Source organism: Stenella coeruleoalba (genome assembly GCF_951394435.1).
Source record: "Stenella coeruleoalba genome assembly, chromosome: 3".
Lineage (NCBI taxonomy): Eukaryota > Metazoa > Chordata > Mammalia > Artiodactyla > Delphinidae > Stenella > Stenella coeruleoalba.
The window spans coordinates 106,950,787-106,974,299 of record NC_137148.1 but is presented as its reverse complement, the minus strand read 5'-3'; the positions used below and the strand labels follow the sequence as shown (position 1 = coordinate 106,974,299).

At 36.0% G+C, this 23,513-nt stretch overlaps 1 protein-coding gene across 1 annotated transcript in view; it reads right to left on the bottom strand.

Moving 5' to 3' along the window:
* The window catches only part of ADAMTS19 (ADAM metallopeptidase with thrombospondin type 1 motif 19), a 280,168-nt gene that overhangs the window by 45,941 nt on the left and 210,714 nt on the right, over nt 1-23,513 (bottom strand). Inside the window, exons 17-18 of the mRNA XM_079916812.1 lie at nt 8,208-8,365; nt 4,327-4,480 (exon numbers count right to left, since the gene is read on the bottom strand). Coding sequence (XP_079772938.1) covers nt 4,327-4,480; nt 8,208-8,365 — 312 coding nt within the window. The remainder of the gene's footprint in view (nt 1-4,326; nt 4,481-8,207; nt 8,366-23,513) is intronic.

Below are 23,513 nucleotides of genomic sequence, written 5' to 3'. Positions count from 1 at the left end.
ATGAGTCTGTTTCCAATGTTCTGTGCTTTGAACTTACTCTCATCTAATTCATGAATATGCTGAAAGATTACAAAGCTCTTTCTGGCTATAAAATCGACGAAACGGAGTCAGAAATAATGCGATTCTTGAAACCTTGTCCATCCACTTTATTTATGAACTGCAAAGGAAAATAATATCCAAATGCCCAGAAATACTTTGGCATTGAAATGAATATACGTCCTATTAACATAGTCAGAGATAATTGAAAACTGTTGACTAAACACAATGGAACAGATTTGAGAGAGAAGGTTTATTCAAGTGCAAATCATATAGAGATTGCTTATAATTAGGACTATTTTATAAAATAAGTCATTTGAAATAAAAGTAAGGACATATCTAAATTCTTATTTAACATATTAAATAAAACATCTCTTTGAATCCAAAGAAAACCTATGTAGGGTTCCTTTTTATCCACGGCCTCTCCAGCATTTATTGTTTGTAGATGGGAGTGTAAACGGGGACAGCCCCTATAGAAAACAGTATGGAAGTTCCATAAAAAACTAGAAATAGAACTACCATATGACCCAGCAATCCCTCTACTGGGCATATACCCAGGGAAAACCATAATTCAAAAAGACACATGCACCCCAATGTTCACTGCAGCTCTATTTACAATAGTCAGGACATGGAAGCAACTTAAATGTCCATCAACAGAGGAATAGATAAAGAAGATGTGGTACAAATATGCAGTGGAATATTAGCCATAAAAAGAAACAAAACTGGGTCATTTGTAGAGACGTGGATGGACCTAGAGACTGTCATACAGAGTGAAGTCAGAAAAACAAATATCGTCTATTAACGCATATGTGTGGAATCCAGAAAAATGGTATAGATGATCTTATTTGCAAAGTATAAATGAGACACAGACGTAGAGAACGTATGGATACAGAGGGGAAAGGGGGGGTGGGAGGAACTGGGAGATTGGGACTGACACATATACACTATTGATACTATGTATAAAATAGATAACTAATGAGAACATACTGTATAGCACAGGGAACCCTACTTAATGTACGGTGGGGACCTAAATGGGAAGGAAATCCCAAAAAGAGGGGATATAGGTATACGTACAGCTGAGTCAGTTTGCTGTACAGTAGAAACTAACAACATTGTAAAGCAACTATATTCCAATAAAAATTAATTAAAAAAAAAACAAATAAAACCTATGTAATCTCTAAGGGACATGCTATACATACTTTGTGGAAAGAAATGACACCAAACCCCTGAACTGCTCTTGAAGGAAGTATATAACATGGAGGAAAGAAGACTTGAACTCTGGAGTCCTGGATTCTAATCTTGGCTCCTCCCACATTGGGCCTGTGACCTTGGGAAGTCTCAATCTCTAATGCACTTCACTTTTCTCATGTTAATAATTATGAAGTTATGCTCAAGAATATCTAAAAGCCCTTCTGACCTTGAAACTAAAATAATTTACATTGAACCTCTATTTCTTAAGGCCTGACAATTGACAAAACATATTCTAGGTTCCAATTAATGTGATTTTGGAAAAAATTTTTAACCCTAAAAATTCGCTTGTTCAAACTGAAGACTGACAAGTTCTGTATGTTTACTTCTGAAGCTTTTACTAGACCACAATTATGGCAGAATGAAAAAAAAAATGAGTATAATAAAATTCACTGGGCAAACACTTTCCTGTCTAGAGTCTCAGATGTAAACAGATTTTAATGACTGCCTTTCAGTGCAATAACAGGAACCAGCAACCTTTTAGTTGCTCCATTTCCAGATAACCCATCACGGAATGGCGGCTGAGTTATATTAAAGAAGAAAGTTCTAACTCTGTGGATCTTCACTTTAAATATGTTTGTTTCTATTTGTGTTTTTGTTTTTTTATGGATAGGGGATGTGAATCAGAACGCCTTAAATGAAATGGGCCCTGACATCAGTAAGAAATGGGAGAAGCAGAGGAATAGGAATTTGGGTGTACATGGGGTCATCAGCAGGAGAGGACCGAGGACACAGGATCCCAAGTCACATGGTGATAATGGGACCCCAGGGAAACATGGCCAATGAAAATTTCATTGTGCCAAGGGTGATTGCTACAAGCTTTTAAATTGTGAGTGACTAGAAATCCTTTTGTTATAATTACTCTGTACCCCTGGGAGCAAAGTATGCTCTTTATAATGTCTCCCTTCCCCTGCCTACCATGTTGCCTTTGCTCTGGTGACCCCAGAGCTCCAAGTGCTGCAGCAGAAGTTGTTCCTCCCCAGCCTCCAAACGTCTGGATGTTCCCGGTACCCTTTTCCTCTCTCCTGAGGACACTGTTTCTTGCTTCCTTTACCGCCACCAGTGGGGTGGCCATTTTCTTGCTTACACCCCATACCGTTACATCTAGAGAGCATGGGTGTCCATGCCCCTCGCTGTCACCACCAGACCATTCTCCCTTCCTTCTTCCTAAACCTACAGCTTTGGAGCAGACTATGCAGTGCAGTCCCCTTCTTGCTGTAACCGAACACCAACCCCTGATTCAATCTCTCTTTTTACTCTAAGATTTTACCTCCTGGATTATTGTTCTATTTTCTAATACTGCTCCTAACACATTTTTTTGGTAATTATTATAGCCATTTGAACGATTCTTCCAACACTGAGGCCTCTCAGTTCCGGGCACACTTCTCTTCCCAAAGATCTGTACTTTCACTTCACTGAAGCCACTAACTCTCCTGGTCTTGTTATTACTAATAACTATATCCCCTCCATACTCTTAGCTCTATTTTCTGTCACCATCTCCTGTATTTCCAGCCCTCTCCCTTAAGTACCCTGAATCTAAAAGTTCTTTAACTCCACCAGGCCCTAAAATCCATTAGTGCTACCACCTTTTCACTGTCTTTCAAAGTCCTTTGTATTTTTAGTTTCCTCCTTATACAACTAAATTCCATGGCCAATCATTTTCAACTCCTTACATACAACCTCAGGTCAAGCGGATTCTCCTTTTGTTTTATTACACTCACATGGCAATTCCAAAACTTGTACCACAAGTGCATCTGTATGCTGTACACAGTTGGAGGGTAAGTATCATTATGATATGTATGTCAAGCTAAATTCATGACTGTCAACTTCAAGTGGACCATCAATGCTACCATAAAGTCAAAATACATGTACCATTTCATTCATTCTCTCACTCTCTTAAGTGACCACTTCACATCTCCTCTCTTTTCAAAATTCTCATATCTCCTTTCTCACCTTTAATAGCAGCAAAATGGCCTTTACTGATAAAATAGATGCAACCAAAAGAGTACCACCACAAGTTTCCAACATCTGCTTCTGTTCAAAATACTGTATTTTCTCCTGTTACTAGTGATGGGCTCTCCATATTTCTATCCAAAGCCAACTATTCCATTCCATCCATCCTGCCAACTTAAGGATATCACTCCAGAAATTTTTTGCTCTCTCCTTTGCACCACTAGTTTTCTGTTCTATTCTAGAAAACTCACATTGGGAAATCATCATGTATAATTTCCCCTATTAAAAACAACAACAAACTCTTTGATTCATATTCCCTTCCAGCTAATGCCACATTTCTCTGCTTTCTTGTTTCAGTAAAATTTCCTGTTACCTTTAGTCCTTTCTTCAATTCATCACATGCTATTTTCTCTTGAATTCACTCCACTTAGTCTTTTGAGCCAAATCATTAAAAGTAATTTTGACAGAGTCATCATTGACCTCTATGTTTCAAATATAAAAATATAATATCTTTTGAAATACAATAAATATATTTGAATGTAATAGTCAATTTCAGTGCACATTATTTTTGACTTATTAGCAGCTTTTGATACAGTTGATCATTCTCTCTTTCTTGTAATAAATACTTTCTCACTTGCCTTACAGAAAAGCATTCTCATTTGCATGTTTTTTCTCCAATGTTGTTGGCTACTTATTTTAATATGCTTTGTTGGTTTCTTCCCATCTCTCTGAACTCTAAATGGTATAGTGTCCCAAGTAAATATAAAAGTGTAAGTATATGACATAACAACCTGTATGGTGTCTAGGGCAGCCTCCATAAGTGTTAATATTTATGCAAAGCAATGCAATGAGTGACCATATTGAGTGACATATGTAACAACTGTACGTAGCCTTTCTTCAATTCATGCCAGTTTTTGCTGCAAAATAGTTCAGGGATTTAGGCACTAAACGTGTCGCAAAAAACTTTCAGTTTCCAATCCTTTATGGAGTTTGAAATTTTAGATAAGGGGTTATGGACCTGTCTTAATTATCAATGGTTAATCAGAAAAGAAGCTGTTTTGGAAAGGTAAATACTGAAAAATACTTCACCTCCTCCACACGTGGCATCGCAATCTTCCCAGCCTGTGTGTGTCCACATGAAAAGGGGTTCAGGTGCTTTGGAGCTCTGATTCTCTGGTACAGGGTCTGACGGGATAGTGTATTCATAATGAAGACCATAATTCTGGTCTTGAAACAGCAGCACCTATAATATATAATAGTGATCAAGGCAGATGGATCAAAGTAGAGCATATTCAATGTAAAGCATAAAACTAAGGATACGAATACCTTAAAATGCTTTTTGCATGGTGTGCATGCTCCTTTAATACATAGTAGACTTGAGATATTATGCTTAAATGTTAAAATTGTCCTGCTTCTGAAATCACTGGAGTTACACACTTACCTTTGAGCTAAAGACAGCATGGAAAACATAGGCCACCTGAATAAGGTCAGAGATACCACATCACTTTCTCCCAAGTTGATGGACTAGACAGTCTCTCAAAGCATGGTACAAGTATGAGATGACTTTAGTAGGGGGGACAGGGACATGTGTCCTACATAACATCAAGATATAACCCACGATCTAATATCAAATGAAGCCGTTCCACTCATATAAAAGAGAAAGATGAATAATAAGTCGCTGTGTCAACAGAGGAAGAGAAGATTTTGGAAATCATTTCACTCCATAAGGGCAGAGAACTTCTAAGCCAATTAGAGGACAAGAATTTTATTCCATGTATGCTTACAGTTTAACTTTGGCAAGGTTACTAATTTTCCATTTATAATAAAGATCATTTCCTTTGAAAAGAAATTTACGTTAAAAAGAACTTCTAACTGCAAATTAACTTAATAATGGTACAGTTATGTACACATATGTAAACAGTGTAAGAAACCATAAAGGATGTATGAGAATGATTGAACTTTGGGCTACATGGACTAAATCATAAGCAGGGACCATGTCTGCTTTGTTCTCCCATGGTACCCAGTATCAAGCTAAGAACTGCATCATCATGGGCAAGCATACATGTTTTAAATGAAAGAAAAATACCTGAAATATACTCATTTTAAATAAAAGAATGAATGAGAATATATGTTTCTTTATAAATACATTTTCACCAAATATGTCAAACAAGCTCATGGAATATATCACTTCTATGGATCTGAGGATTTATGGAAGCAGTCTATATGACACGCTGTGATGTATAAAAACATATATATCTAAATTTTAAATTATGTTGAAGTATTAGAAAACTTAAATATTTAATCTGTATCAAGGTGGTTGTAATGACAGGTTACAGAGTTAACACTTAATAGGAAAAAATTTAAATGAGCCCAGGGTTAATTTTCTTTACTTCTTTTTCTTAAGATTCTGCCTCAATATATTATCAGAAATACTAAGATACATTTTAATATGTGGATTGGGGAACTAGTATGATGACATTATAAATCAACTATATCAACAATAAAAATAATACTTTAAAAATTCATATATACTAACATGCTGGATCCTACTTCTAAGTATATCACAGTGCTTATTTTGGCTTTAAATATCTCATTTCATGTTGCCAGTGACTTTTCAGCTAAATGAGCTAAAAAAGAGAGAGATGGACTCACCTTGTTTATGGAAATAACCAGACTATTACATGATTTTCAAATTGATGAAATGAACATATAAATAAATTATTTGCCAACTTATTTAATTAAGTGAAATCATGTCTTTTTTTCTTAAAAAACTACCTTTTCATCGATAGAACTTTAGATTGTCCTTGAATACCTAATGCCATTTAAAATAAAGACATTGGCTAAAAAATCATTAGCTCTTTCTTAAACCATTTGAACTTGGCAGTATTCTTTGCAAGAAGGAAAGTGTGACCGCGTTACAGTTGAGGGGCACATACTGAAGCATGGCAGCAGAAGGTATTGCCTTTCAAAATTCAGTACCAGCTTTCAATCTGTAATAGTCATTAAAGAAAAATATCTTAGAAGTGCAGTTTTCCTTGGATTACTGAATAAATCCAGGTCACATAGATGCCTTCTTTTAGACATAGTTCACTGACTTTAATTATGTTTCATGCTTCCAGGAAAAACCTTGGTAATTACCAGTCAAATTAAGGATTCTGCAGCAAGGAAACTCCCTCTGCCCAACACTGAGGTCTCACATATATTGTTTTAAGATTCTGAATTAGAGGCTCACTAAAAGAGCCTCAGTCTTCTTCCATTAAAAAAAAAACGTAGTTTACATTAATGTAATAAGGGAGGCAACCTGATGGCGTTTTCTGAAGCCCAATCATTAAACAAATGTTTGTTGTTGATAATGTTGTTATTCTAAGTGACCCAGTCATGGAAAGAGCCAGATATTGGTCATACAATGTTTGTTTAGTCTTTTTTTTTTTTTTTCCTCTCTCCAGATGGCAGAGGGCACAGACTGGAGTTTCCAATTTAAATTAAATAAAAGGATCCAGAGGAACTGTGGGGGAATGAACAAAATAATTATTTAAAGTATATGCATACTCATGATCCAAGGCTGTCTGGTGTAAAGAACTTAGATTTAAGCTTTGCATCAGGAGAGGCAGCATAGAAGATGGATTAACACCTAGTTTATTCAAAGCTAAGTAACTTACTGGGAGGCACTGAGCACAGTATTTAACCTTTTACATACTTAGTGTTTTCTAATCTGTAAAACGGAGTAATAATAATACATACTACACAGGGTTATTTTGAGAATTAAGTGCTATGATGAACATAAAGCACTTTTGGATAGGGTCTGACTCTCAGTGCTTGATGGTGTATATTATTACTAGTATTAAGATTCGGAACAGAAGGCCCCCATGCAACTCACCCTGCTCCCTTTATGCATATTCCTGTTGGTAAAGTCTATTGCCTGCAGTTCTCTAAAACATTCTTACTTGAAATGTGGTCAGTGGACCAGCAGTAGTGGCATCACCTGGGAGATGGTTAGAAATGCAGGTCTCAGGTTCCTCCCCAGAATATGCATTTTAACAAGAACCCCAGGTGATTTGCAGGCATGTTAAAGTAGGAAAAGCAAATGGGCCAGTATGAGATTTGAACCTCTGGCTGCTATACTGGCAACACAGATGTCTCCAGTTGAGGAAGAATTCAACTTTAATTGTGTGGAGATATTAAATAATGTGGTACACTACACTCCAAATAAACAGTCAGTTGGCTGTATTTTAGAGTTGTTTTTATGTGTGGACTCAAAGAGGTGTTGAAGTGTGTGAATCTCAGACTTTGCCACCAGAAGAAAAAACTCCTGAGCCATTAGCATTGACTGCAATGATCAAGGTCAAAAGAGGTATGTGAACCTGCCATGAGCAAGGGCGCAGAGCCCCAATGTCCTGATTCTTTCACTCCAAACTCAGACCTAGTCTTCTGCTACATGGTAAAGAAACTTATTATCCCAAGCATTCAAATTATCATAATTCTTTACAGGAATCACTTAACCTAGTAAGAACACAATGGGGTAATTGGAAGCCTTGTTAGATATTTACCAAATGTTTTCCCCTGGGACCAATACCATTTTATCAAAGGTATTTTATACAGATTCAGGCAATGCCCATTTCACAGATGTATGAAATGTTACGGTTTGCCATATTATAGCACTCTCTTTATAGACATCCACTCTGGTTAGTAAACATATGCTTTTAGGGAAAGAGGAACCTTATTGCCTGCTAATTCACTTCTACTGTGAGTCTGTGAATTCCCTAAAATATCGTGTTCCTTTCATAATAATTTCCATTTTTAGACATCTTGATTTCGAACACATTAAAAAACCCTAAAAACCCACCTCTTAAATAATTTTAAATGTTTACTTGACAATTCAAATTTGGAAAAAAGATAAGAGAAGGCACGGTGGGAATGTCCTTTGTCATAGGAAGCTGATTATGCAATGTTATCGATTCGTTCCCTCATACCAGGAGGTGTAATGGTGATGTAGTAGGACCTTTGGCGGAGATCTTCTCCCAGAGACCTCGTCTTACATAATGGACAGTAGTTCCCGCTAAGTTGAATGCTCCAGAGTGTTCAATCTTCCAGTCACTATTAATAGACTGTTTTCCAGTGTCTCGGAGAGCTATAAAAAAGTTATAAAATATTATGAGATTAACAAGTCAGCATCATTAATCACTATCCACTTTGCATGATTTTGTTAAAAGCATTTCATTCATTTCTAAACTAAATGGTCAACGCTCCCTGATGCAAAACATGAGGCATCTCCTCTTTGGGAAAGTCTGCAATCACAGCAAATGCCATAGGAAGTTCTCCTTCTCTCCTGAAGCTGTCCACAAACCATACAGTCACGTTTATCCTTGCCTCCTCCAACCTCCTTTGAACACTCGATGTCTATAACCTTATTTTGTGTCCCTTAATCATTTATTCTTTAACAACATATTATTATTTTAAAGGCTATGTGTGTCTATGTTGTCTATGCAATGATCCTATGAACAATGTGAAGGCTGGTACTACATCTTATACATGCTCTGTATCTCCTATGCCACCCAGGAAAGAGTGTGATGACAGAAAGATCATGACACGGAATGTTAACAGATCAGAATGACAGGGTTATGTTCAATACAAAACAATTCAAAGATAATGTGTTAGTTCTAAAAACAGAACTCAGAACCTTTAAACATCCCTAGTTTGTGATTTATTGTGTACAAGAATGGAGGATAAATGCTAATTCTCACCCACAAACAGCCATCATTTGTATGAAATTTTGTGGAGTAACTTTGTTTACCTATACTTTTTTTTCTCTTTTTCTTTTTTGACCTGATCTGTGCTACTATTTAAATGAGATTCATAACATGGAAGTGACATGCCATGATTATCATTTAAAATTAAGGATACCTTATGTTTTTTCCAAATGATTTTATTTTTTATTTAAACTTTAAACTCTCCCCTATATTTGAATTTCTCTTTCAAAAACATTTACATGAAGATTCATTGAAGGTTTTTATGTCATAATGCTATGAAAATGTTTTGATAATAAGCCAATAAATCTTCCAAAATATTATTTAAGCTAATCTCTATTTACTGAATGTTTGAGGAGTTCCAACTTTTTAATATTGTAAATAACGCTCAGATAAATACACTGTACACTAAATATTTGTATACCTGAATACTTCCCTTGGATAGATTCCCAGATTTGGAATTACAGAGTCAAAGAAATCAAACATTTAAAGATTTGGAAAAACAATTTCAAATTGATTTTCATAAAGTTTGCAAGAATTTATGCTTTCATAACAGTGACTAAGAGTGTCCATTTCTGAACAACTCCTTGAAAGCACCTTTCTCTTGTATAATATTTAATCATGCCTAAATCATTGCTTATCAAGCATCCTCTATAAATCAGGAAATACTCAAAGTTCTGGGACTTCCCAAATGAACAACAGAAATATGTTCTCCGGCTTCATAGAACTTATCATCTAACTAGCAAACCAGATATTAATCAAGTCATAAGTAACCAACTAATTATAATTATGCTGAAACTTGTGAGGGAGGAATCAGGAAAGGCTTGCCTGAAGGATGTCATTTATGGAGGATGCTAGCCAGGGGAAAAGAGAAGCAAGAGTGTTCAAGACTGAGGGAACTACAGATGCCAAGGTCACCACTGCAGCTTGGTGAGAATCAGGTAGCAAATGTGCAGATGCCACATGTACTCAAGTGGATCATGAACTCATGAGGCTGGAGAGTAAGGAATAGCCAGACCTTATAAGCCTTGTTAACTTTTAGAGGCTTTTTCCTAAGAAAAAATATAAAACTATACAAGATTTTGAACAATACTGTACAGAAAAGGGACTTGCATAGGACAAATTTGTATAGAGAAGACAGAATAGTAGCCCAATGGAAAGTAATGGTGGCTTGGCTCAAGGTAGTACAGAAGGGTGCAAAGAGGAATTTAGGAATGAAATTGATAAAATATGATGATGACTTGGTTGTCCTGTGTGAAAGGAAGTGTCAGAGATGATGCCAGGTTTCTAGTATGAGAAACAGTGGGTTATAAAAGCAAACAGTGAGATTGGAAAGGCTAGCAAAAAAAAATGATTGAGGAGAAATATCAGGATTTGAATTTTGAACAATCCAGTTTTTTAGAAAAGTCTCTTTTTGCTATTGATGTTAAAGATATTTTTCATTTGCTTATTAGTTATTTGCCTTTTAAATTTAAATTAATTAAGCAAATTATAAATTATCTGTGAAGGTTTTTTGGTCCACTAAGAGATTTTTCTGTAGTTTATATTCTAATTATTATAAGCAACATGTTAATAGAAATATTGAAATTTTACCTCTTAATTTCTACCAAGTAATATCTTTATCACATACTGCATATAAAGTAGAATGTTTTAGATAAAATATTAAGCATAAATATTTTCAGATGTATGAAAAATATACAAGTACTAATGTTTACCTTGAATTTTAAACTTGAAAGGGAAATATGTTGCCAGAAAACTCTCAACACTTTGCAAATAGCTCTTACCATCTACAAATGGATATACTTCTGATAATGCTAGGTTGATTAAAAAAATAATGATTTTGCCTAAAAGGTAAAGTACGCCCTTGTATTTCTCTAAGGTCTATTAAATATTCTGAGAGTCTTTTTGGCCTAGATTTGTACTGCGGCCAGTATAATTCCATTCTTTTTTCCTGTATCTCAACATATATTCATAGCACTATTACAAAGGAATATTTCCTGAAAATCTCTAAGAAAAATGCCTTAAAAACCTTTTGTGGTGACTATAGTATAATGTTGAGACTCAACTGGTATTCTGGAATTCAGCGTTCCCCGCCCAAATGCCACATGCATGTATCTGAAAACCCACACAATTTATAAGCTTAAGAGCAACCTTATATGCAGACTCAATACTCTGGGTGTGTGGTGTTTCCTGGTTTTGGTTTTTAATTCATTAGCTTTAAAAACGTTTTTAGAAAATCAGTTTCTGGCCATAGCTGAATAACTGGAACTGCACTATCTCTCCCCCTGTAAACAACTAGAAAACTAGACAGTATATGAAACAACTGTTCCCAGACACTGGACAATGGACAACAGAGAACTGTGATCCCTAAGAGGAGGAGACCCAATGCTCTCTAAAATTACTTGACTTTCTGCCTGAAGATATTTAGCAGGCCCCACCACAGAGAGGGGGAACTCAAGCAGAGCACAGATAACGAGGGCTTCAGCGAGATGAGGACACAGAGAATGGAGTTCAAACTGGCTAAGGCAGCTGGAATCTGTTTTATTGAGTACTGGAGAAGACGGAGCAACACAGCAACGAGCTTCAAAATATTTCATAAGCTGACATAGTGTGAGGGACATAACCTAGAGGATTTCACTTATTTATGCTTGCTGTGTAGAGACCGCCATCCTATTTAAGCTGCAACAGCCTCCTTATATACTCTCACTGTTTACACATAACTATCAGCCCTATCATTTATCAGTTCATCTTATTGTCTGTCTTTGAGCCCTTAAAGTCTTTCGTTTCCACTTTTACGTCTCTTTTGGACGTTACCTTAAACCTTACTAGTTTATGTAATGACCCAAGGGAAAGAAATGGGAATAACCAGGTACCTGGCAGGTAGGACACAATAGAGTTTTGATAGGACACAGGGAATTTGGGCAGCGGGGTGGGGGGTAGTGTCAAGTGTATGCTATTTCACAATTATTTTTTTGTTTTCTATTACAGAAGTTAACTACCTTCTAATTCCTACAACACTATCCATTAACATCAAGCAGCATGGTATTACACCAAATATTGGCAACTTAAAACTTCTACAACAGAATTTCTTAGAGCCACTCAAAAATAACTGTTTCATTTGTTTCATCCTTCATCTGTCAAAAATTTTTGTGGCAGAAACTATCATGGTAGTTTAAAGGAGAATGATCTGTTTACTTGCACTATTCTTTTAAAGTCTTGAGTTTCTGTAAATCCTATAGTTAACTGATAATTACTAAATTCTTAAGAAACAAATGAAGTCTTTTTTCCTAAAAGTTCTGGTATTTTTCAAGGAAACGAAGTGAACCATTAACAAACAATGCATTGTTTTCTATGATACAGTAATTAGGAAAACCAACCAAAATACAAATATGATAAAAGCAAAAGAAAAAAATCTGCAAAGGTGTTCCTTTGAGCCTGAAACTAAATATTTTACTAAGTTGCAAATAAGTGGGGTGAAATTCCGCAAGGCTGGGAAAAGAGTAATTACCTAGGACCTGTAAACTGCATAACTACTGGAGCTTGCGTAGGGTTAGAAGACAGATGCATTCTATGCTATCAGAGTGAAGGTATCTTACTGAACATACAGACTCTTCGGAGGAGAACCTAGAAAGGCTGCATATTAGAAATAAAGCTGGTCTAGTCCTAGAATAAAGGCTCCCTGAAAAGGGAGTGTAGGCACAAAAATTATTTGAAGACACAGTGTTCAAAATTTTTCCAAATCTAATATACACCATAAACCTACAGATCTGAGAAGTACATTGGAACCCAAACAGGATAAGCATAAAGAAAGCCATACCAAAGCACAATACAATCAAACTGCTGGCAAACAATGATAGCGAGAACAATCTTAATAGTGGCCATATTTAAAATAGATAACCAACAAGGACTTACTGTATAGCACAGGGAAATCTACTCAATATTATCTACAACCTCAATGGGAAAGGAATTTGAAAAAGAATAAATACATGTATATGTATAACTGAATCACTGTGCTGTACACCTGAAACTAACACAACATTGTTAATCAACTATACTCCAGTATAAAATAAAAAGTTAAAAATATAAAAGGTAAAAAGCATGGAATCATAAAAAAAATAGTGGCCAAAAAGAAACAGGCATATTAGATATAGCGGAAAAAAGATTTAAGAATTCCCTGGATATACCATTACAACTAATGCAAGCCAGAAGACAATGAAACGTTACCTTAAAGTGAAAAAAACAAAACAAAATATAGAATTCTATATTCAGTGAAAATATCCTTCACATATGAAGGTGAAATAAATATACTGTCAGACAAACAAAATCTAAGAAATTTGGCTGCCAGCAGACTTGCTCTACAAGAAGTATTAAAGGATGTTCTTCAGGTTAAAAGAACATGGTTCTAGATGGAAACAGGTGTCTATGTGAAGGCATGAAGAATGCTGGTACTGGTAAATGTACAAAAATAACTAAGCAGGTCCTTATTAGTTGTCTATTTTATAAGGACCTACTGTATAGCACAGGGAACTCTTCTCAATACTCTGTAATGACCTACATGGGAAAATAATCTAAAAAAGAATGGGTATATGTTTAACTAATTCACTTTGCTGTACAGTAGAAACTAACACAACATTTTAAATCAACTATCCTTAAGTAAAAATTTAAAAAAATTAAAAAATAAAATAAAATAAATATATAATTTTTTCATTAATAAGTTCTTTATAGGGGCTTCCCTGGTGGCACAGTGGTTGAGAGTCCGCCTGCTGATGCAGGAGACACGGGTTCATGCCCCAGTCCGGGAGGATCCCACGTGCCGCAGAGCGGCTGGGCCCGTGAGCCATGGCCCCTGAGCCTGCGCATCCGGAGCTTGTGCTCCGTAATGGGAGAGGCCACGGTGGTGAGAGGCCCGCGTACCGCAAAAAAAAAAAAAAAAAAAAAAAAAATTTCTTTATAGTATAATTAACTATTTAAAGCATAAATAGTTACAATGTATTTTGGCGCTTAAAGTATATGTAAAAATAAGTTGATTATATAAAATGTAGAAATAAAATGTATAATAGCAAAGGAGGGGAAGGAGGAAAAGGGAACTCAACTGTTTTAAGGAACGTATATTACATGTAAAGTGGCACAATATAATCTGAAGGGAGACTATAATAAGTTAAAAACGTATACAGTAAAGCAATCAATGAAAATATAAAACATGAGCTATACATGGCTGATAAGCAAATAAAGGAGATTAACAGATTACTAAAAAAAAAAATCCAACAGAAGCCAGATTAAGAGGAAAAAAAGGAATAGAAAGGAATGAAATACATAGAAAAATTCAATATTCACATAATTATATTATGTTTAAATGTACTATGATATTAGTTAGGATAGATTATCAGGCCAGAGGGCCAACTATATTCAATTTACAAGAATGTACTTTAAAAATGAAAGACAGGGAGAGCAAACCTAAAAGGCAGAAAGAATTAAGCATGCAACACCAATCAAAAAAGATGTATTGGCTACATTAATATCAGATAGCATGGACATCAGGTCAAGGAATATTCTAAGATCAAAAGATAATTTTAAAAAATGTCATTTAAATTTAAATTACTTTAAATGTAAAATCTCAAATGACATTTAAAATTTATTAAGGAGATAATAAAATCTTAAGTGTATAACAAAGCATCAAAATGCACAAAGCAAAAACTAACATAATTGAAAGGAGATATAGAAAAATTCACAGTTTTAATCAGAGATTTCAATATTTCTCTTTCCTTAGATGATAAAAGAAGAAAATCAATAAGAATATAGAACACCTGAACCAAATGGAGCCAACTGATATTTAGAGAAGAGTCAGCAATTGCAGAAGATAATTTTTTTTCAAGTATAAACGAAACATTAACCAATACAAGCCATAGGCCATGAAACAAGTCTCAGCTGAAATCAGGCAGTACAGATGACCCTTGAATGTATATGTGAACTGCGTGGGCCACTTGTACATGGAAGTTTTTAAATGGTAAATACTTCATTACTTACTACATGATCTCCCATCCCCACCTCCCCTGATGTTTGAATTCACAAATGCTGAACTGAATCGCAGATAGCGAGAAACGGTATATATGGAGGAAGAGCCTATGTGGAGGTCTGACTATAAATTATACTAGGATTTTCGGCTGTATGGAGGGTAGGCGTCCCTAACCCCCATGTCGTTCAAGGATCAACTGCATATTCTCTTTCCATGCAGATTTAAACTGGAATCAATAAAATATCTACTAGAAAATCTACAAATATTTGGAAATTAAACAATACAGTTACAAATAACCCATGAGTCAAAGTAGAAACCACAATGAAAATTTGAAAATATTTTAAACAAACAGTATGACCTACAAAAGTTGTGGAATGCAGCTAAAGCAGTGCTTAGAAAAACTGTCATATTAACAAAGAAGGACTAAAATCAATTACCTAAGTTTCTAACTTAAAATGGTATTAAAAAAATCGATTTAAACCTAAAGTAAGTAGGAAGAAAATAATAAAGACCAAAAGTCAATTGAATAGAAAGCAGATTAACAATAGATGCAATTAATGACACTAAAAGGTGGTTATTTCAAAAGATCAAAAACGGATAAAACTCTAGTTTGACTGATTAGGAAAAGAAGACAAAAATTAACAACATCAGAAATGAGAGGAGAAATATTGCTATAGTGCATATAGACACTGTAGTGTTGTAAGAACATATTATAAACAACTTCAAGACAATAAACTTGATAAGTGAAATAGATAAGTTCTTTGAAGACACCAATTACCAAATCTGTCACAAGAATTAAAAGAACATCTGACTAGTTATAAACACACACACACACACACACACACACACACACACACACACACACACGCGCGCGCACACACACACACACACACACACACACACACTAAAGAAATTAGGCTGGGATTCAAAAACCTTCCCAGAAAGAAAATACCAACGTTCAAACACTTAAGGAAAAACAATACCAGTTTTATACAAAATTTACTATAAAATAGGAGGAGGGGCACAAAGGCTCTCCCAATGTACTAAAAATCTTATTTTTCTTAAGGCAGGTAATAAATATAAACATTTGTACTTCACTGTTTCCTTTATAACTAACTATTGGTTAAGAATATTTGTTTCTATCTATCAGAAATTCATGAAAATTACATTTTTATATATTCTAGATACAAATTCTTTTCATGATAAATTTATTGCAAATATTTATCTCTGAGACTATGGCTTGCCTTTTTATTTTCTTAATGATGTCTTTAAAAGAACAGTAGTTTACTTATTTATTTATTTAATTTGTATTCAATTATTTTTCAAATCCCACCTTCTCTTTTTTTCTTTTTAACATTTTTATGGGACTGTAATTGCTTTACAATGGTGTGTTAGTTTCTGCTTTATAACAAAGTGAATCAGTTATAAATATACATATATCCCCATCTCTCTTCCTTCTTGTATCTCCCTCCCTCCCACCTGCCTATCCCACCCTTCTAGCTGGTCAAAAAGCACCGAGCTGATCTCCCTGTGCTATGAGACTGCTTCCCACTAGCTATCTATTTTACATTTGGTAGTGTATATATGTCCATATATATACACTGCCACTCTCTCACCTTGTCCCAGCTTACCCTTCCCCCTCCCCCTGTCCTCAAGTCCATTCTCTAGTAGGTCTGCGTCTTTATTCCCATCTTGCCCCTAGCTTCTTCATGACCATTTTTCTTTTTTTTAGATTCCATATATATGTGTTAGCGTACAGTATTTGTTTTTCTCTTTCTGACTTACTTCACTTTGTATGACAGACTCTAGGTCCATCCACCTCACTACAAATATCTCAATTTCGTTTCTTTTTATGGCTGAGTAATATTCCATTGTATATATGTGCCACATCTTCTTTATCCATTCATCTGTCAATGGACACTTAGGTTGCTTCCATGTCCTGGCTATTGTAAATAGTGCTCAATGAACACTGTGGCACATGACTCTTTTTGAATTATGGTTTTCTCTGTGTATATGCCCAGTAGTGGGATTGCTGGGGCATATGGTAGTTCTACTTCTAGTTTTTTAAGGAACCTCCATACTGTTCTCCATAGTGGCTGCATCAATTTACATTCCCACCAACAGTGCAGAGGGTTCCCTTTTCTCCACACCCTCTCCAGCATTTATTGCTTGTAGGTTTTTTGATGATGGTCATTCTGACCAGTGTGAGATGATACCGCATTGCAGTTTTGATTTGCATTTCTCTAATGATTAATGATGTTCAGCATCCTTTCATGTGTTTGTTGGCAATCTGTATATCTTCTTTGGAGAAATGTCTCTTCAAGTCTTCTGCCCATTTTTGGATTGGGTTGTTTGTTTTTTTGATATTGAGCTGCATGAGCTGCTTGTAAAGTTTGGAGATTAATCCTTTGTCAGTTGTTTCAATTTGCAAATATTTTCTCCCATTCTGAGGGTTGACTTTTTGTCTTGTTTATGGTTTCCTTTGCTGTGCAAAAGGTTTTGAGCTTCATTAGGGCCCATTTGTTTACCTTTGTCTTTATTTCCATTTCTCTAGGAGGTGGGTCAAAAAGGATCTTGCTGTGATTTATGTCATAGAGTGTTCTGCCTATGTTTTCTTGTAAGAGTTTGATAGTATCTGGCCTAACATTTAGGTCTTTAATCCATTTTGAGTTTATTTTTGTGTATGGTGTTAGGGAGTGTTCTAATTTCATTCTTTTACATGTAGCTGTCCAGTTTTCCCAGCACCACTTACTGAAGAGGCTGTCTTTTCTCTATTGTATACACCTGTCTCCTTTATCAAAGATAAGGTGACTATATGTGCGTGGGTTTATCTCTGGGCTTTCTATCCTGTTCCATTGGTCTATATTTCTGTTTTTGTGCCAGTACCATACTGTCTTGATTACTGTAGCTTTGTAGTATAGTCTGAAGTCAGGGAGCCTGATTTCTCCAGCTCCGTTTCTCGTTCTCAATATTGCTTTGGCTATTTGGGGTCTTTTGTGTTTCCATACAGACTGTGAAATTTTTTGTTCTAGTTCTGTGAAAAATGCCAGTGGTAGTTTGATAGGGATTGCACCGAATCTGTAGATTGCTTTGTGTAGTATAGTAATTTTCACAATGTTGATTCTTCAAATACAAGAACATGGTATATCTCTCCATCTATTTGTATCACCTTTAATTTCTTTCATCAGTGTCTTATAATTTTCTGCATACAGGTCTTTTGTCTCCTTAGGTAGCTTTATACCTGGGTATTTTATTCTTTTTGTTGCAAAGGTAAATAGGAGCATTTTCTTAATTTCACTTTCAGATTTTTCATCATTAGGGTATAGGAATGCAAAGAGATTTCTGTGCATTAATTTTGTATCCTGCTACTTTACCAAATTCATTGATTAGCTCTAGTAGTCTTCTGGTAGCATCTTTAGGATTCTCTATGTATAATATCATGTCATCTGCAAACAGTTACAGCTTTATTTCTTTTCTGATTTGGGTTCCTTTTATTTGTTTTTCTTCTCTGATTGCTGTGGCTAAAACTTCCAAAACTATGTTGAATAAGGGTGGTGAGAGTGGGCAACCTTATCTTCTTCCTCATCTTAGTGGAAATGGTTTCAGATTTTCACTTTTGAGGATGATGGTGGCTGTGGGTTTGTCATATATGGCCTTTATTATGTTGAGGAAAGTTCCCTTTATGCCTACTTTCTGGAGGGTTTTTACCATAAATGGGTGTTGAATTTTGTCAAAAGCTTTCTCTGCATCTATTGAGATGATCATATGGTTTTACTCCTTCAATTTGTTAATATGTTGTATCATGTTCATTGATTTGCATATATTGAAGAATCCTTGCCTTCTCTGGATAAACCCCACTTGATCATAATGTATGATCCTTTTAATGTGCTGTTGGATTCTGTTTGCTAGTATTTTGTTGAGGATTTTTGCATCTATGTTCATCAGTAATATTGGCCTGTAGTTTTCTTTTTTTGTGACATCTTTGTCTGGTTTTGGTATCAGCGTAATGGTGGGCTTGTAGAATGAGTTTGGGAGTGTTCCTCCCTCTGCTATAGTTTGGAAGAGTTTGAGAAGGATAGGTGTTAGCCTTTCTCTAAATGTTTGATAGAATTCGCCTGTGAAGCCATCTGGTCCTGGGCTTTTGTTTGGTGGAAGATTTTTAATCACAGTTTCAATTTCAGTGCTTGTGATTGGTCTGGTCATATTTTCTATTTCTTCCTGGTTCAGTCTTGGCAGGTTGTGCATTTCCAAGAATTTGTCTATTTCTTCCAGGTTGTTCATTTTATTGGCATATAGTTGCTTGTAGTAATCTCATATGATCCTTTGTATTTCTGCAGTGTCAGTTGTTACTTCTCCTTTTTTATTTTAATTCTACTGATTTTAGTCTTCTCCCTTTTGTTCTTGATGAGTCTGGCTAATGGTTTATCAATTTTGTTTATCTTCTCAAAGAACCAGCTTTTAGTTTTATTGATCTTTGCTATCATTTCCTTCATTTCCCTTTCATTTATGTCTGATCTGATCTTTTTGATTTCTTCCCTTCTGCTAACTTTGGGTTTTTCTTTTCTTCTTTCTCGAATTGCATTAGGTGTAAGGTTAGGTTGTTTATTCAAGATGTTTCCTGTTTCTTAAGGTAGGATTGTATTGGTATAAAATTCCCTCTTAGAACTGCTTTTGCTGTATCCCATAGGCTTTCGGTCATCATGTTTTCGTTGTCATTTGTTCCTCGGTATTTTTTGATTTCCTCTTTGAGTTGTTCAGTGATCTCTTGGTTTTTAAGTAGTGTATTTCTTAGCCTCCATTTGTTTGTATTTTTTACAGATTTTTTCCTGTAATTGATATGTAGTCTCATAGCATTGTGGTCAGAAAAGATACTTGATATGATTTCAATTTTCTTTAATATCAATTAAGTCCATGTTGTTTAATGTATCATTTGAAGCTTGTGTTTCCTTATTTATTTTCATTTTGGATGATCTGTCCATTGGTGAAAGTGGGGTGTTAAAGTCCCCTACTATAATTGTGTTACTCTCGATTTCCCCTTTTATGGCTGTTAGCATTTGCATTATGTATTGAGGTGCTCCTATGTTGGGTGAATATTTACAATTGTCATATCTTTTTCTTGGATTGATCCCTTGATCATTATGTAGTGTCCTTCTTTGTCTCTTGTAATAGTCTTTGTTTTAAAGTCTACTTTGTCTAATATGAAAATTGCTACTCCAGCTTTCTTTGATTTCCATTTGCATGGAATATCTTTTTCCATCCCCTCACTTTCTGTTTGTATGTGTACCTAGGTCTGAAGTGGGTCTCTTGTAGACAGCATATATATGGGTCTTGTTTTTCTATCCATTCAGCCAGTCTCTGTCTTTTTGTTGGAGCATTTAATCCATCTACATTTAAGGTAATTATTGATATGTATGTTCTTATTACTATTTTCTTAATTGTTTTGGGTTTGTTATTGTAGGTCTTTTCCTTCTCTTGTGTTTCCCACCTAGAGAAGCTCTTTTAGCATTTATTGTAAAGCTGGTTTGTTTGTACTGAATTCTGTTAGCTTTTGCTTGTCGGTAAAGTTTTTAAATTCTCTGTTGAATCTGAATGAGATCCTTGTGGGGTAACCTTGTTGGTAGGTTTCTCCCTTTCATCACTTTAAATATGTCCTGCCACTCCCTTCTGGCTTGAAGAGTTTCTGCTGAAAGGTCAGCTGTTAGCCTTATGGGGATTCCCTTTTGTGTTATTTGTTGCTTTTCCCTTGCTGCTTTTAATATGTTTTCTTTGTATTTAATTTTTGACAGTTTGATTAATATGTGTCTTGGCATATTTCTCCTTGAATTTATCCTGTATGGGACTCTGTGTGCTTGCTCGACTTTATTGACTATTTCCTTTCCCATATTAGGGAAGTTTTCATCTATAATCTCTTCAAATATTTTCTCAGTGTCTTTCTTTTTCACTTCTTCTTCTGGGACCCCTGTAATTCTAATGTTGGTGCTTTTAATATTGTCCCAGAGGTCTCTAAGACTGTCCTTAATTCTTTTCATTCTTTTTTCTTTATTCTGCTCTGCAGTAGTTAATTTCCACTACTGTATCTTCCAGGTCACTTATCCATTCTTCTGCCTCAGTCATTCTGCTATTGATTCCTTCTAGAGAATTTTAATTTCATTTTTTGAGTTGTTCGTCATTGCTTATTTGCTCTGTAGTTCTTCTAGGTCCTTGTTAAATGTTTCTTGTATTTTCTCCATTCTATTTCCAAGATTTTGGATAATGTTTACTATCATTACTCTGAATTCTTTTTCAGGTAGCTGCCTATTTCCTCTTCATTTGTTTGGTCTGGTGGGTTTTTACCTTGCTCCTTCATGTGCTGTGTGTTTCTCTGTCTTCTCATTTTGCTTAACTTACTGTGTTTGGGGTCTCCTTTTTGCAGGCTGCAGGTTTGTAGTTCCCGTTGTTTTTGGTGTCTGCCACCAGTGGCTAAGGTTGGTTCAATGGGTTGTGTAGTTTTCCTGGTGGAGGGGAGTAGTACCTTTGTTCTGGTGGATGAGGCTGGATCTTGTCTTTCTGGTGGGCAGGTCCACGTCTTGTGGTATGTTTTGGGGTGTCTGTGGCCTTAGTATGATTTTAGGCAGTCTCTCTGCTAATGTCTGGGGTTGTGTTCCTGTGTTGCTAGTTGTTTGGCATAGGGAGTCTGGCAATGTTGCTTGCTGGTCATTGAGTGGGCTGGGTCTTGGTGTTGAGATGGAGATCTCTTAGAGGTTTTTGCCATATATTACGTGGAGCTGGGAGGTCTCTGGTAGACCAATGTCCTGAACTTGGCTCTCCCACTTCAGAGGCACAGCCCTGACACCTGGCTGGAGCACCAGGAGCCTCTCATCCACATGACTCAGAATAAAAGGGAGAAGAAAGGAAGGAAGGAAGGAAGGAAGGAAAGAAAGAAAGAAAGAAAGAAAACAAGAAAGAAAGAAAGAAAGAAAAGAAAGAAAGAAAAGAAAGAGATAAAATAAGTTATTAAAATAAAAAGCAAAAAATAATTATTAAAAATTTTTTTTAAGTAATTAAAAAGAAAGAAAGAAGGAACAACCAAACCAAAAAACAAATCCACCAATGATAACAAGTGCTGAAAACTATATTAAAAACAACAACAACAAAAACGGAGAGAAAGAACTCTAGGACAAATGGTCAAAGCAAAGCTATACAGAGAAAATCACACACAGGAGCATACACATACACAGTCACAGAAGGAGAAAAAGGGGGAAAAAATATGTTGTTGCTCTCGAAGTCCACCTCCTCATTTGGGATGATTCGTTGTCTATTCAGGTATTCCACAGATGCAGGGTACATCAAGTTGATTGTGGAGATTTAATCTGCTGCTTCTGAGGCTGCTGGGAGAAACTTCCCTTTCTCTCTTTGTTCGCACAGCTCCTTGGGTTCAGCTTTGAATTTGGCCCAGCCTCTGTGTGTAGGTCACCTGAGGGCGTCTGTTCTTTGCTCAGACAGGACGGGATTAAAGGAGCAGCTGTAGGGGGATCTCGCTCTCTCAGGCCAGGGGAAGGGAGGGGTATGAAGTGCAGGGTGAGCCTGCAGTGGCAGAGGCTGGTGTGACGTTGCGCCAGCCTGAGGTGTACCGTGTGTTCTCCTGGGGAAGTTGTTACTGGATCATGGGACCCTGGCAGTGGTGAGCTGCACAGGCTCCCAGGAGTGGAGGTGTGTATAGTGACCTGTGCTTGCACACAGGCTTGTTGGTGGCTGCAGCAGCAGCCTTAGCGTCTCAGTCCCGTCTCTGGGTCCACGATGGTAGCTGTGGCTCAGGCCCGTCTCTGGAGCTCCTTTAAGCAGCACTCTTACTCCCTTCTCCTCACGCACAGGGAAACAAAGAGGCATGAAAAAGTCTCTTGCCTCTTCAGCAGTTCCAGACCTTTTCCCGGACTCCCTCCCGACTAGCCATGGTGTACTAACCCCTTCAGGCTGTGTTCACGCAGCCAACCCCAGTCCTCTAGTATTTTTATTTTTGATGAAATCCAGTATATGCCTTTTTGGTGGAAGAGTTGGTATTTTTGCACATCCATTGTAAAGAAAGCCTTGCTTACCATAATGTCATGAATATGTTTCTATTATGTTTTTTGTTATAAGTTTTAGAGTTTTAGCTTCTTTGTTTAGATTTCTAATCTGTTTTGAGTTAATTTTTGTGTATGTTGTAAGGTTGGGGCCAAGGTTCAATTTTCTTCCTCATATAAATATCAAGCTATTCCAGCATTATTTGTTTAAAGAGTACTTTTTCTCTGTGCGTTACCTCAACATTTTGGTTGGAAGTCAGTTTACTCCATATTTGTGTGTTTCATTTCATGATGATGACGAATTTGTCAATTTTTCTAGGTCAATTTTTGCTTTAAAGCTATATTCCTGGGTTCATATAATTTAAAATTATAATATGTTTGTGATAAACTGGATTCTTTCATAATTATTTTGTGAACTTTTTTACCTCAAGTAATGCATTTTTCTTTAAAATGAGTTTTGACTCATATTACTATGGCTAT